The 15,810-nt window shown below is 47.8% G+C and overlaps 1 protein-coding gene across 2 annotated transcripts in view; it reads left to right on the plus strand.

The window, feature by feature from the left end:
• Positions 1–1,427: 1,427 nt before the first annotated feature.
• Positions 1,428–15,810, plus strand: part of DSP (desmoplakin) — a 41,330-nt gene continuing 26,947 nt past the window's right edge. Inside the window, exons 1-4 of one of the 2 annotated variants that reach the window (XM_057699436.1) lie at positions 1,428–1,954; positions 13,326–13,428; positions 14,518–14,666; positions 15,374–15,548. In XM_057699436.1, the coding sequence (XP_057555419.1) occupies positions 1,755–1,954; positions 13,326–13,428; positions 14,518–14,666; positions 15,374–15,548 (627 nt within the window). In that variant the 5' untranslated portion in view covers positions 1,428–1,754. The remainder of the gene's footprint in view (positions 1,955–13,325; positions 13,429–14,517; positions 14,667–15,373; positions 15,549–15,810) is intronic. The other variant, XM_057699437.1, reaches the window with a different exon arrangement.

The following is a 15,810-nucleotide window of genomic DNA, read 5'->3' on the forward strand; positions in this document are numbered from 1 at the left end:
TAGAAGAGGAAATTGAGGAAATGATGGGAATTACTGAGTGTGCTAACAGAGGCAAACGTTTATCTCATGGTATCTTTGGCTCCTTGGATTTAGGCTGGTCAACTCTGCCGTCAACTGTGGAGAAAAAACGACATTTTGTCAAAGATCTGTGCCTTAAAATTGAGGTGTAATTGGGGTGCTATAACAGGGGACCTTTTAGAGGACTCCCTCCACTCCCTTTACAACATGCAAATATAGTTTGATTTTTGTTCTTTTCAGTTTATAAACATTTCAGAAATATACTGTATAGGAAGGTGAGTTAACTGGCATTGTTTAGGAAGATGAGAATTTATTTTAAAGACCTTTAAATGGTGTTTATTAAAGTGTAACTGAAGACTGTTTTCAAAGTATAAAAACAGCCTTTTATGGATGGTGTGACTGGGTCTAAACCCGAGTCACAGAGACTGCGGTGCAGTTCACACTCAGCCACTAACTGGGAGTGGCCCTGGATCAAGTGGCTGCAATGTTCTGCCTCTGAGTTAACTCATCTGTACGCAGCAGACGATCTCTGTCCAGGGTTCTCTGCTGCTCTCGGGTACACTGAAGTCCCAGGAAGGCCACCGCCACTGACTTGTGGGGAAAGCTGTTTCAGAAGGGATGGGTCCAGGGAGAAGGTGCTCAGGGGCACGCGAGAGGACTGGTCCTAAGGTTCTTTGATAAAATTTGGCAACGGTCTGGGTGGAAGTCTTTGCAACTTCTCGTTTAAAATGACTGGCCATCACCAGGCAAAATAAAAGACACTGCAATTCGGTTTCATGTCACTCTCTGGAAACTGTAGTGTTTTCCTCTTTATCTTCATGCCAAAGAAATTGGTTATTTACAGTGAGGACTTCTCCAGAAAGCGTTGGTTCTGGGTAAAAATCGCTTATAAACGTCGGAAAACGGACTTCGGAGGCAATTTTCTGAACTACCGGAATAAAAGAAAACTCTTAAAGTCCCCAAACAAAACCTCATCATCTAAGCATTCTCTCGGCAATTGTTTCCAGCCAAAAAGCTTGGCCGGCACTGTTTTCAGGGACGAGCAAAAGTAAATGTTTAATAAGGAACTGTCCGATCGGATGACTTATGTTTTAGCCTATTTCCGCCCGGGGGGCCGTAGAAATCCTCAAAAGCGGGGGCCCTGCGCTCCCCGCCCCCGCAGCGAGGCGCGCAGCGCACGGCCCCGGCCAGCGCCCGTCCTCCCCTCGGCCGGCCGCGCGCCCGGGGCGCTGGGGACCCGGGGCCCCCGCCCCTCCCGCGTTACTCAGGCCCCCGCGCGCAGGGCGGAGCCGCGGGCCGGCGGCGCAGGTGGGGAGGGGCGGCCGGTGCGCGTCGGTGACACCCGCGGGGGGCGGGGAGGCGCGGCGGCCGCACCCCGCCCTGGGAAGAAACCCGCCAGGTGAGGCTGCGGCGCCGGGTGCCAGCGGGGAGGAGACTCGCGCCCCCGCCGACCAACACCACCACCCGGCCGCGGCCCTGCTCCTCTGCGCCCTCGCCGCCCTGCGAGCCGCAGCTCCCGCTCCCGCTCCCGGCCCGTCGCCGTCCCCGGAGCCCGACCCCCGCCCGCCAGCCCGCCGGCCGCGCCGGCCCCGGTGGAGACGCGCGTCCTCGCGATCCTCCCGCGCCCCCAGCCCAGTGCCTGGCTTGGGCCGCTCCTGGGAGCCCCTCGCCCTCTCCGAGCCGGCCCGCCCTCGCGTCCTGCTCGGCGCTGAGCGGCGCTCCGAGTGCCCGCCGACATGAGCTGCAACGGAGGCTCCCACCCGCGGATCAACACGCTGGGCCGCATGACCCGCGCCGAGTCCGGCCCCGACCTGCGCTACGAGATGACCTGCGGCGGCGGCGGCGGGGGCGGCGGCGGCGGCGGCGGCGGGGGCACCAGCAGGATGTACTACTCCCGGCGCTGCACGGTCACCGACCAGAACTCGGACGGCTACTGGTGGGTACCGGGGCGCGCGGCGTGCGCGGGCCGGCGGCGTCTCCACACTCCCCCGAGCACCCTGGGGCCGGGAGGGACCGTCGACCTCTGACCGACGGGGAAGCTCAGGTCCAGAAAGGGGACAGTCTCTTTGTCCGAGGTCATGCACGCATTTCCTGTTCGCGCTGGACCGGACCCCCGGCGCGCCGCGCAGACCGGGGTGGGCGTGCGCGCCAACCCGGAGAGGAGCAGCTCCTTCCCCGCCGGCGGGGACTCGGGTCCCCCTTCTGCCTGTCCCCGTGCCGGGGCCCGAGGCCGGCCAGCGAGGGTGCAGGCAGGGCGCGGCGGACGGCGGGGGTCCCGCCTGCCCCCCGGACTGTCCCCAACGCGGCATCGCCTTTGTCCCGGGCCGCAGGAGGGAGGTCAGGCGGGCGGGGCTGCGGCCACTAAACCCAACTTCTCTAACTGTAACCAAAGGTGGAAACAGTAAAGAAGCGGGGGCTCCGGCCTGGCGGGTGGCCGGGGTGGACTTGGCGCTCGCTGCTGGCTCGTCGCAAACTCGTGGTCACCCGGAGACCACGTCCGCAGCGGCGCCTGGGCCGCTCGGCCACCCGGGGGCTTTTGTGTAGAGGCCGCGCGTCCCGGCGGCTCGGGATCCGGGTTCGAGAAGGCCCCCCACCCCCGCCTCGGCCTCCCCTGCTACCCAGACCAAGTTTCCAAGGCGGGCAGGCCGCCCGTGCCCCAGCCGGGGTCCGCCACGCCGCAGCCCGCGCCAGCGAGCACACCTGTGGCCCCGCGCCTGCGCCCTTTGTTTCCCTGTTTTTAAAAAGCACCCGAGGAGCGACCTCAGTGTCCCGGTGGCGGAGCGCGGGCGCAGGGCTCTGGCGCTTGGAGCGGGCGAGCGCGGGCCGGGGCTCGTGGAGGGGAGGCGCCGGGTCCCACCCGCGTCCGCGCGCGATGCTGGGGGCGCCGTGGGCCGGGTGCCCCAGGGAGGCGCCCCGGAAAGAGGGCCGGGTGTGCATCTCGGAATCCTCGGGGAAACCCAGCGGTGGGGGGCGATTGGCTGGGGGGGGGGGGAAGATAATGAACCTATATTTACCGGGTCCCCAGAGCCGGACTCGCCCACGTGAGACGTGAGAATTTTGCGGCCCGCACCCCCTCTTCCCGCCCCCTGCAAGTCCTTCCCTTGTAGGGCTGGGGGAAAGAGGCCCCAGTCTCAGAACTTTGTCGACCTTGCCTTGTGGCCTTAGGCTGGGGAGGAGCAAACTGAATACACTCCGGGGTGGGGGGGGGGTTGTTTTGCTAGCAGTTTGGGAGGCAGGGACGGACGACTCGAGTTGTGCAACCTGCTTTCTGCTTCGATTTATTCATTTTTCTTCCCGGAGCATGTTGACGATTTATTTTCTCTTTTTGAGCTAGCAAAGAATTGCCTCAATCTTGGAGCTCTTTCTTTAATGAACAAAATGCACCTGGGGGTTTCCAGGAAAAATATGCCAAGCCGTTAGGGAGACTGAGGAGGAATTTTTGCTCTTTTTTTTTTTTACTGTAAGTTTGAAAACTTGGCCAACCATTTAAATCCGAAACTTTACTTTTCTCTCCCAGTCTTCCCGTATTTGGAAAGCACATGCTTTTGAATTCACACATTTAAATCCAAGTCAGAATTTGCAAGGCTGCTTCTTGCCTGCATTTGATGAACCAGGTGGGGTTTTTTTTGTTTGCTTGTTTTTGTTTTTTTAAAACTATGCTTCTGGTATCATAGAGTCCCTAAGTTTTAAATTGACAGTACACACGACTGTTAATGGAATATTTCACTCCCTTGGCTTCTTGTAGAAGTAAATTTGTAATTAATATCCTGGTTAATGAACTGCGTGAAGATACCTGGTTTATAAGCATTCTTCACCGAAACATTAAATTTGGGCGAGACTCTGTTTTCTCATAGTGTAGCATCGTTTACTTGTGTTCGGTGTTTCCAACCTAAGGGCTGTTTACAAACCGGCCAAGTTTTACATCTCTCCGGGAAGGGAAAACAGACTTCGAGTGAAAAATTACCTGCCTTGGAGGGAGGTTGTTTTTCTGCGCGTTGCGGTGGAGCTGCCAGGGCCGCGGGGCGGCGGGCTGGGGGGCTTGAGTCAGCGCGGGGCCGGCGCTCTTCCCGGATCCGGGTACTGGCGTTTCCCGGGCCTGTCCCGGCCCGCGCTGTGGCTGGAAGCCGAGCATTAGCACAATACACAGTAGCCCGCAAACGCTGAGGTTTGCGTTTTAAAATAGTGGCGACTGACTGGAGAGGGTCCGGGCACACACCGCACCTGTTTTCCAGGGGTTTTTATGGTCTCGGGCCAAGGGATGTGTTTGTCCACGGCACGCCCTTTGCAGAAGCAAGATGCCATCTCTGACCCGACTGCCCTCTGCTAAATGAATGATGATGAAGGATTTAAAAAGAACTTTCCTGCCCGAAAGTTTTTCTAAATAGAGGTGCTTTTAAAACAAATCAAACAAAACAAAATTAAAAAACCCTAAACCGAAAAGAACCAATCCCGGCAAGGGACTGGTTGAATCTAAACTCCTTTATTTCTAAAACTCCCAGTTTATTTGGCTGAATTAGATTGGTGATTTTTAAAGATCAATGTTTGTATTTAGCCCTTCCCTAGAGAAACTAGTTTGAGTGTGTACAGAGCCCAAATCTTATTTTTCCTTTGAAAGTGATTTTACAGCCTCTTGCCTTTGTCTGTCCTTTACTTAGTAACACTTGTCACTGCTCAGGACCTGATAGTTCGCACTCTGATAATCCCTCCTTCCCCCACCTGTCTTTTGTCTCTTCCTTGTTTCAGGCTGCGTGGAATCTGCAGCTACTTGACCTTCTTCCGCTGCTCTACTTGATATTTTAAAGTTTAGTACATGCTACATGCTTGATAATTTAAGAGGTTTATTTTTGAGAATTTAAACTTGGATTTTTCTTGCATAGGATGTTTTCAATGAAGGCGGAATCACTCTAGTCTGATTCCTGTAGTTAAAAGAAATTACAAATCTGTAGTGAAATTTGGTGGCCAAGTGTAAAGTCCCCCAGTTAGACCTTCCGCTGAGATCGAAGTGTGGAACTTGTAGGAGGATTACAAGCCAAATACAGGCACTAAGCCTCAGAAATATGTGCATAAAATGGTCGTGCTTACTTTTCTCCAGAACTTGTGATTTCCAAACGGAAATGTGTGTGATCACTATTTGATACCTGTTTTAAAGTTTGTTTTAAAGTACCTTTTAAAAGAAGCCCGTTTCTTAGCATAAGATGAAACAGGTGCCTTTGCACTTAATTTTAGAGTGGAAGGGGGTGCTGAGGAGAACAGAAGCCTCACTTTTCCACTTTAGAGACAAAGAGATTAAGACTTGCCCCAGATCCCAGAGTCCACTCCTGGCCGAGTTGGCAGGAGAACCAGAGGCTCCTCCTCCCTCTGCCCTCTGTCATCCTGCGCCTTTAGACCATGTACTTGTGCATGAGACTGGACAGCCCTGTACTTAACCGGATGAAAGTACCTCAAGTCCATGTGTTCAGTCATTCAGCCAATATTTCCTGAGCATCTGCTATATGTTAGATGTCGGGGAGACTCAAAGGTAAAAATACAAAGACTTCTGGAAGGGAGCGGGTGCTCTTTAGAGAAGGATAAGTACATAAATACAAACAGATAATGCACAGGAGGGCGCCCATGACTCAGAGGCTTCATAAGGGGACAAGATAGCATCTGTAGTGGCGACACTAGTAAGACACTATAATAAAGGAAGCGCTGTTGAATTGGACTTTGGAGAATTTCAGCAGGTAAAGACAGGTGGGCAGACAGGGCTCCTGGGGGAGGGAAGAGCATGAGAGAAGTGTGAGAGGTGGAAAAGCAGGAGCAAGTTCAAGGCCTGGAGAGTGGTCTCCTTTTGGAGGATGCGCTTAAGTGGGGAAACAGTAAGAGGGAAGGAGGAAGGGTGGGTTGGGGCCAGAGCTGGGGAGACCTTGAATCCATGGTGGGGGGGTTGGGTAGGCACAGGGGAGCCCTTGCAGGTTTCACCCAAGCCAGCGAAGGTCTCCACTGACGGAGGGGAGCTAGGACTATTGTAGGACTGTTGCTGTGGCAGCAGTGTGCGGGAGGGTGTTGCCGTAAGGAAGCAGTTGTACCAGCGAAGGAGGGAGGTGATGAAAGTCTGGTCGAGGCTGGTGGCAGTAGGACGGGGGTAGTGTGATGCAGTGGCAGCTTTAGCTCAGAATTGGATCAGAGAGGCAAGGGAGAATCTGAGAAAGGCCTAGAGTTTGGTGACTCATAGAGCGGTTGTTCTAAATATTTTTCTGGAAAACAATGGCAAAGTGAGATTCATTATAGCTTAATATATGGCAGGTAGTAACACGTACATGGTGATTAAGTTTGAGTAAGTTATATATTTGATACAAATATCAGCTCAGTAGTTAATAATAGCTACCATCGCCTGGCAAACACCCACGAAGTGCCAGGTGTATTGTTATTTCAAGCCTCACGACAAACTTCCCATTTCACAGATGGAAAACTGAGGTTAAAGGACACAGGTGACTTGGCCTAAGTCATGAAGCTAGTTAGTAGTTGAGCTGCATTTGAATCCAGTATACCAGGATGGTGCAAGATCAAACCTTAGTTACTAGACTCCATCTCTTCTTGGAAACTCTTCCATCCAATATGAGGTTTCACTTCTTTTTAAATTGTTGCACTCCCGGGAAATACTTATTTGATAACCACTGTGTTCTTTCATTCACTCTCCTGTGGAGTTTCCATCTGCTGTGGAATGAAGCACAATGTGATGCTGTATTAAGCCCACTAATTGTCAGGCAGATCTACAGAACGGCTTCTAACAAGTAGTTTTCTTCTCTAAATATGGGCATAATTTCATTGTTGTCCAGGTGACTTGAAATGTCTTGGGAAAGAAAAAAGTGCTGATGCCTCCACGCTGACTTCTTAGGGTGGAGCTGAGGAGGGCTTGGGTGTGTCTTGGGGACTCCAACTCAGCCCTCACTCAGCCAACCGGTCTTTCCAGAGGTTCTGGAAGGAGTGCCTCAGTCCCGAGGCCTTGGTGCCTGGGGCCCTGCTGCCCCACCCTTCACTTTTCTCTGTCTCCCTCTTACACTCCTGGGAAAATGAGCAGGGGTGGTTCTGATGTTGAAGCCACCGCCCCACGGACCCCAAGACTCATTGCGGCTCCTTTGAGCCAGCATCCCGTAGAATGCTAGCACAGCCCCATCACGTGCACCTTACCAGCAGCACCTTGGGCTGGGAGGGTCCAGGGCCTTCGGAGACCTCAGGAATGTGAAATCTGCATTTCATGAAAATAACGCCGCAGGAGTGAGAGGCTGCAGCCAATAGGTCCAAGTTTTTGCTTGAAATTCAGATTTTTGACATGCAAACATAAATTTTGCTTCATCTGGTACCTGAAAAAAATTAACAAGGAGTTGCCTTCTTGGTAGATAACCAGGTAACTTGTAAACAATTTTTTTTTAAGGCGTCAGAATGAATGTAAGTTTTCACATAGGGAAGGAATTCAAAACAGAAATCCCTATTTTGGCATTGAATTTGTAAGGGTCAGACATTCATCCCCGCTTAATGAAGAAAAGCATCTTTTTCTGATCCCTTCAAAAATGTCTTTCATGCAGTTAAAATGTATCGCTCTCTTTGAATTGTCTCAAACCTTATTTTAGGTCTTGTAGGTAATTTTAGGAATTAAAAATTTCCTGAAAAAGTCTGAAATGCCTCACACTTAATACCCAATCATCATTTCTTCTTCTACTTCTTTTTTTTTTTCTTCTCATTCTACCCCTAACTTGCTGCAAGATATCCTTAGAATTATGAACTGGGCAAAGTTCAAAATTATGAACTGGGGCAAAAAAAACACAAAATGAAAAACAAAAGCAAAATCTGAGAACCATGTCACAGCAGCAGCAACAGCTCTCCCTGTAAGCGGGTCTTCACTGGCTCCTCCTCTCAGCATCAGGCCAGCTCAGGGAGGTGGCTCTATTCCTGCAGAAACTCCAGGCCCCGTGAGTCTAAGGAACTTGCTCCAAGTCACAGGCTGTCCACCCGGAAGTGGCTGAGCAGGGGGTAGACCCCATACTGTATGAAGTTCATGATCTGCGATCAGGTAGCCCTCCCCGCCTGCCCCCCATCCACCACAAACAGTGTGAGAATAGTAAATATGGAAAGAATGCAGAACTTTGAGTACCACCTCCAAAGCCCCTGGGTGAGGACAAGATGAAGGATCAGAGGAGGACTTCTTTCTCAAATTGATAGAAAAAGACTTTTTTTGCCCACTATTGGGATGGAAACTGGGGTGGGGTAGATGCACTACGTGAATGAGCTTTGGAAATCTGGGTAATGAGTAGTAATATCCTCATATCAGTCTTTGATTTGTCTTTGTTTTTCCTCTTTTTTCCTGAACCAAACAAACATGCACTAAGGACCTTCTGTGTGCAGAGCTCTGTGTTGCTAGGTGCGTGTAGGAGTCGAAAGTGACTAAGATGTGGGACTTTGTTCTCCAGGAGCGGGGCAGACAGGTGTGTAACTAACTGGTGCAGAAGGAGGGCAGAGGTGTGCCTGGAGAGCTCTGTGCAGGTGGCAGCACTTGGTGTGTGACTTCTGATACAGGACATTTCCACTGATATGCGTTTAGTGAGTCTTGGCGGTAGGGTATTGTCCTTAAATGAAGAAGTAAAAAAATGTTTTTACGAACTTCATAGATGTTTTTCTTTTTACTTAAGATCTTTTAAAGAAACTCAGACAAAGTAGTATATGGAACATGTTTTGAAAATTGTAAGGAGCCAAGCAAATAGGTTTTAAATGAATGCAAATAAGTTTTAGGATCAATATTAATGCATTGCGTAATTGTCATAATTTCCATCAAATATTTATTGAGTTTTTTCAAGGCCATTATTCCGTGAATCTGAATACATCTGAGACATGATTTTTGGTACACGTCCAGGACCCTGTGTTAATGGAGTGAACAAGAAGAAGAGAGAGATAGTGGGAGAGAGAGAGAGATGGGGGGGGGGGGGGGGGGGAGGCTCGGCAAGGGAAAGAGAAAGGAAGGAAAGAAGGAACCCAGTGAGTGAGAAAGTGTCTATACAAAAAGAAATCCAGAGTTAGGTGGCACTGGCCAAGTGTCTAATGAACAGCATAGACGATTATAAAATGATTTGTATGAAACAAAGAGAGTACCTGTTAAAAAAATGCCTTATGATGCTGCAAGCCTCTCTTCAGAATATTTGTCTTGTAGTTTTTCTATAATTTCCTTGGGAAAAATGTTAAACTAGTGGTTTCACAGTTAATTTTGGAGTCTTATTTTTTACGAAAAGACTGTTATTTGGAGGTAGTAAAATAAGACATAAAAAGCTCTGTAATATCGTTTGCACGTTCGTGTAGCCCATCCTTGAATGAAAATCCAGACCGTGTTTTCCTTTTAGCCTCTGATGAAGGGATCTTTATGTAAACTGCTGGAACCCTCACTTGTTTAAACAAGTTTTAGAATGAGTTTTCGGAAAAAGTGTAGGCAGGTTCTTTGTTGTATGAATCATTTGTCTTTGTGAGTTTGAAGATAAAGTAGGATTTCAGAAAAGTTAAAGACTTCTAAGGACAAATGTTAATTTTTTTTCAAAGCCAGCTATTAATTTTAGTTTTAGAAGTCAATAAGAAGCCAATGTTTTTTCATTGATTTGACCCAAGTTAGTTTCATTTTCTTTCTTTTTTTACATGACATCTTTCATCTTGCATGTTGCTGAAATGGGACTTAAAAATTGAACTTTGACCTTACTAGTTCAATTCCTAACATGCTTTAAAACCTCTGCACCCCTAACACCAATACATACGGTATTGAAAATTTCAATTTGAAGATTTCAAAATTGAGGCTAGGGATTTTTTAAGTCCTTATATGCTTATTAAATAAGTATTTATTTAAAAATGAATTCTCCCTGTATGATGGAACTTTGCATTTTCCCAAAGTGCACTATATGAAGAGGAGACTTCATTACCTTTAGACAGGCTTTTGGATTATTTTCAATAGGAGGAGTGAGTTTGGTGTTTTCATAAAATAAAGTTACAGAACAAATGAGCTAAGGAAATCTTAGCACCTAGCCCAAAAGATGAGAAAACTGAGATTAGGAAATTACTGAGGTTAAAAAAGATCTAAAATTATGTGAAAAAATATGCTTTTTGACTTAAAAAGTTTTGAATGACACGCAAAGTGCCCGTATTCCCTGAAGCGAGCTCTCATGGCGCTCCTGCTGGAGGGTCGAGCACTGCACAGCGTCTGCGTGTCTGGTGAGTCAAAATCCTCTCCACGCACGCTTCCTCCTTGATTTACGTACAGCCAGTTCTGTGTGGATCCTTCACTGGGCGGGGACAAGCAAGCTCAAATGGGAAGGTGCAGTCTTTTTTCTGGTCAGTAATCATCAGGGGGCCTGAGTAGTCCTTCCTCCGGTCTCTCTCTCTCTCTTTTTTTTTTGGCTGCTCCCACACTGGCATGCGGGATCTTAGTTCCCCCACCAGGAAAGTCCCTTCCCAGCCCCCTCCCCCTCCTCTGGTGTGGTTTTGACGGTCTGTTTCCCAAGGATGTTAAGACTGAAGTGAGATGCTTACACATGACAGACGAGATCGGTAGATCTTGCTTTAAGGACCCGACACAGTCTTGAAAAGTTATGCCTAAGAGGAAATTTGGTTACTTAGATCGTACTTTGCTACAGACAAATCACAGTACCAGAGAGACTTCATTACATTAGCTTTTCTTTTTAACTTTTCTTTTCTTTTCCTTTTTGACTTTTAAAGAGGTTAGATTTTTGTGCATGACAGTTGTTAATCTATTTCCTAAAATGCCAAGCCAAACACAGAGGGTTTTAGTGGCTGTCATGGGCGTGTATGGTGAACATGTTAAGTGAAGCATGAAGAATTCTTTTTAGTGTTATTAACAGCATATGAAGTTACCTTTTTATTTTTTGAGTGCAAGTCCACAATATTTTAAACCAACATTTAATTGCCTCACCTTTCTTTTTCCTGGATACAGTTCATTTCTAAGTGTCATGTGACTACTCTAGTAGTTGGGTAAAAAGCTGATAAGTTTTATATCTTGTTGTCAAATGAATTTAGTGTCATAAAGTCACTTTAAAAAGACTTGTATATACACTTTTGAACTTTCATTCACAAGTGAGTTTGGCTTCTCTGCTTCTTTTTTATTTTTTATACATTTTTATCCTGGAATGATTCTAGGATTATAGAAAAGCTGCAAAGATGGAGGGAGGCTTCATACACCCTCACCCAGTTTCCCCATCTGCCTCTGTCTTCGAACTCACTGTGTTAGTTTTTACAATAGCACACGTTATTAAAGCATTTTAGAAACTGACTTTCCACTGTGCTGAGAGAGCCTTTCCCTTAGTCTGCTAGGGACTGGCGTTCTTTGTGGGAATCGCCCTCTGAACGCAACTGCTGATCAGACTTACTAAATGTTTCAGAAGAAAGGTCCTCTCTTGGCCCTTCAATAAAGAAAACAAGTGTAATTACACAGGACCTCCCTAATGACTCACCAGTCCTAGGCTTCTCAGTGACGTTCCTGTATTTCTTCATTTCTTCCTTTGTCTCTTGAATTTCTTCCCTCCCTGTTACAATGGGTGCATTTTGGAAAATGTTCTAAGTCAACCGGAATTTTGCACAAGTTTTGACAACGGATGGAGACCTGTTTCTATCTCAGCAATCCAAGAAGTGTGTCAGGTTTCCTGTCTGATTCTGAGTGGGAGGCAGAGAAGGGCAGCATTCACGTGAGGTGAGGGTGGGGTGCCCTGCTTTTGGCGGGTGGACAGTGGGGGGGCCTGCCCGGAGGAGCCCTCCCTGGAGGATCGGGGCCTCATCTGGCAGTGGTTCCCAGGAGAGCTGGTTTCTCACCCAGGTGCTTGCAGCCAGTGCTGGCTTGTAGAGGAGCCTGGCTGGCAGGGAGGGACTGCAAATGGGTGGCAGAGAGAGAAAGTGCCTCTCCGATGTGAAATGAGGCAGAATCAGGGGCGGTGGGAGAAGTTTCCCACATTCTTGGGATTTTACCCTGTCTCTGCCTAGTACAGCCTGTGCTTTTCAAACTTTTTTTTTTTTTAAGAGTGACATTCTTTCTATAAAACGCACACAGACACCCTTCCCGACACAGACACACACATAAAAGAAAGTCCAGTACATTGAACAGGCGTCAAACAGTTTTATCTGAAAGCTCAAGCCGGCCTGGTTGGTGGCTCTGCAGCCCTGGAGGAGCTCAGGTTTCTTGCAGGACATTCGTAAGGGCTTTCCTGAGCACTGATGATTTCATGTGCTTTCAAGTGCTCTTAAACGAAGCTGTAATGGGCTGTGCTGTGACATAATGTATCTTGGCAAATTAAAAAGACTTGTTTTATGATAGGTTGCTCTTTTTACCTCTATCTGGAGCAGACTGAATTTCTGTAATCTCTTTCTTTGAAATGTAGATATCTGCAGCATTCTTCTTGAACACCACCGTTGTTTTCAGGTTTCTGCCACTCGTCCTCCAGAAGAGTGCTGCGTGTGAAACACACGTGGGTGGGCATCATGGTACGAGATAACATTCTAGGGTCATCTCGGAAGGAAAAGCGGCTTCTTGTTGCATTTATAAAGATATTTAAATTTCCCATCACTTTCTTCACCCCATTATTTTTTACCATTATCATCTTTTTCTACAATTGCAGAAAATATTTTGCAGAATAAGCTTTTCTTTTGTCTCCTACAATTGTCCTCAGCCAGACTGGCCAGCGAAACCCTGCAGCTCTGGGTCTCATGCCACCTCTCCCAGAGGGACTGGTGATGGCATTGCTGGGGGATGACGTGAGAGGGGTGACGGAGAAGATGCTGGAAATGTGTTTTCAACTCAAAGGGATATTTCTGGATTAGATTTTAGACCTGGGGTGAGGGGGGAACTTGGTGTGAAGAACATTCTGTGGGTTAGAAAATAGTATGTCATCAATTTTAGTGTCCTGACTTTTTTTTTTTAAGCTCTTATTGGAATATAATTGCTTTATACTCTTGTAGCAGCTTTTGAGGTGCAGGGGTGTCCTGATTGTGATGATTGTACTGGGGTTATATAATTGAACGGCTTTATTCTTAGGAAATACGTGCTGGAGTCTTTTGGGATAAAGGAGAATGATTGTTCTCAGGTGGCTCAGAAAAATGTATATATACATAAATAGATATGCATGTACGGGGGGGAGGGGAAGGAAGACATGGCCAAGGTGAACGACTGGGCAGTCTGGGCCAAGGGCCTAGGGAAGTGTTTTTATCTCGTTTTTGCAACTTTTTTGAAAGTTTAAAATTATTTCAAAATTGAAAAAAAAGAATTCACGTCTGCTTTCTTTGTGTTTGCTCCTCAGTCAAACGGGGACGATGTCCAGGCACCAGAACCAGAACACCATCCAGGAGCTTCTGCAGAACTGCGCCGATTGCCTGATGCGAGCAGAGCTGATCGTGCAGCCTGTAAGCTTCCTTTTCTCCTAAAGTGTCGTCCACACCCAGTTTTGTACCTGGTTTTGCTCCTGGTCCGCTTAGACTCATAGCCCTGACCTGTGCCTTCTCGTCCCCTGCCCTTCTAGTGTCTAGACATGATCGTTTTCAAAGCAGACTGTCTTCCTATTCTACTTGCAGTGTTGGCTTCACGAGAACCAGTTTTTTTTCCAACAAATGTTTACACTACGGATTGCCAGGCTTTTGGAATTGCAACGACCTCTTGTCATTGATGTGACCTTGTAATACTTTCTCTTCCTGGAGAAGCAGCCTGACATGTTTATGTCGCTGGATTGTCACGGATTGGGATGTACACCGTCAGTTTAATGTCTTTGTTCAGGGAAATTTACCATCTTGTGAGAACAATTCTACATGAGAAACATTACAAAATATAGATAAATAAGCAATTGAAAATTGAGGGGAAATGGTAACATTCGTGAAAGCCTCACGATATTTCTTGATGTTTCGGAGCTAGCTTAGGATCTTACTGAAACAGGCTTAGGAGACACGGGATCCCTGATGTTTTCTGACTACCCATCACTCAGCTCCCCCCAAAGGGGGCATCTCACTAGTATCACCCGTCATCAGAACAAGGAAGTTGATTGGTTCCATACAAGTAACCAGTAGCTTTCTTTTTAAGAACTGAAAAGTTATTGCTCACAAGTTGCAGGAAAAGCTCAGTTTGTGTATAAAAAAGACCTTATCGGGTATAACGGTACAGTGTTCTTATCACAGTGAAATTTGAGTTAGATGAGTGTCCTGTGTAAAAACAAGAGGCATTTAACAGGGAAGCAAGGGAAAGATCGGCGTTCTGTCAATATGCTTTTAAAGGCCTCTGAAAATTTAAAATACAGTCTATAAATTTTGGTTCACGAATCTCTCTAATTTAGCTCCCCGTTTCAAATTAATAATTTTCAGTTAGAGATTTTTGCAGTTATGTGGCACAGGGTGGGGGGAGACTTACAATATTTAAGTTTGTAGCAGAAGCTTTTGCATCCAGCAACACACGTGAATCTTTTCTTTCCAGTATTGTGTCTCCTTCATGTGACTTCTTTCTTGTAGGAACTGAAGTATGGCGATGGGATACAGCTGGCTCGGAGCAGAGAGCTGGATGAGTGTTTTGCTCAGGCCAACGATCACATGGAAATTACCGATAGCTTGATCAGAGAGATGCGGCAGATGGGCCAGCCCTGTGATGCTTATCAGAAAAGGTATTGCCCACAGAGCGAGCGTGGTGCAGGCAGGCCTCGTGCAGGTACACTCAATCCTGCGGCCCAGGTCTTCCCTTGAAGGAGGCACGGATATTCCCCCAGAAGGGCCCCCTTGCTTGGTATTTTGCAGCTTTATGTGTCTCTAATACGAATTGACTAAACCCACTACCTTCATCTTTTGGGGAATCACAAAGCTGCCGTGAGAAGAATTAAACAGACCCACCCAAGAGGGGGTACTTCTTTTGAAGAGTTGAGTTTGCTGTGAGATGTTCGGTGTGCTTCCACTTAGGGGGCAGCAAAGACCTCTGGCACAGTGGTTGACTTTTCAGAATCTAAAATGAAGTCCAGCTCCGTGTAATGTATACAGAAATGAGACTTAAGGAGTTGAAAATGCCATTTCAAGCAGAGGTGTGTCGTCTGATCTTGCAATCGTAGTACCCAGGGCACAGGGTCCTAGGAAATTCCTGGGGTGGAACTCATGAGAAAGTACAAGATGCTGCCAGGTTGGGCAAAAGGCAGTTACACTTGGTGTGATGCTTCGGGCTTGGGGCATCGGAATGTTTAAGGTTTTGTATGTGGTCAAGAAAATAAAGACTATAAATAAAACATTTGTGATCTCTGTACTGACACAAAGGGGGACAACTGCCCAGCACGTGTTTCGTGGGCTGTTTTCCTGCAGCCGTGTGACTGTTTTCCTTGTCTTTCAGACTGCTGCAGCTCCAGGAGCAAATGCGAGCCCTTTACAAAGCCATCAGTGCCCCTCGCGTCCGAAGGGCCAGCTCCAAGGGAGGTGGAGGCTACACCTGCCAGAGTGGCTCCGGGTGGGATGAAGTCACCAGGCGCCTCACCAGCGAGTGCCTGGGCTGGATGCGGCAGCAGCGGGTAAGCCGCTGGCGGCGGGAGGAGGCTGGCTCTCCGAGTTCCCCACCTGTGGGCCAGGTGTGCGGACCTGGGCGGGACAGTGGGCGGACCTCCGCTGGCAGCCGCCACCTGCTGTTTTCGGCTTTTCCTCATATTCTTTTATTTTGAAATGACTTTCATTTTGAAATAAATGAAAATTCAGGGATTTTTTTTTTTCCTTCCTCGTGTGGCTTAGGGAACCAGCCTCATCGCTTTATAGTCGGACTTTATCACACAGGTAATA

The sequence above is a fragment of the Hippopotamus amphibius genome, chromosome 11, assembly GCF_030028045.1.
Source record: "Hippopotamus amphibius kiboko isolate mHipAmp2 chromosome 11, mHipAmp2.hap2, whole genome shotgun sequence".
Taxonomy (NCBI): domain Eukaryota; kingdom Metazoa; phylum Chordata; class Mammalia; order Artiodactyla; family Hippopotamidae; genus Hippopotamus; species Hippopotamus amphibius.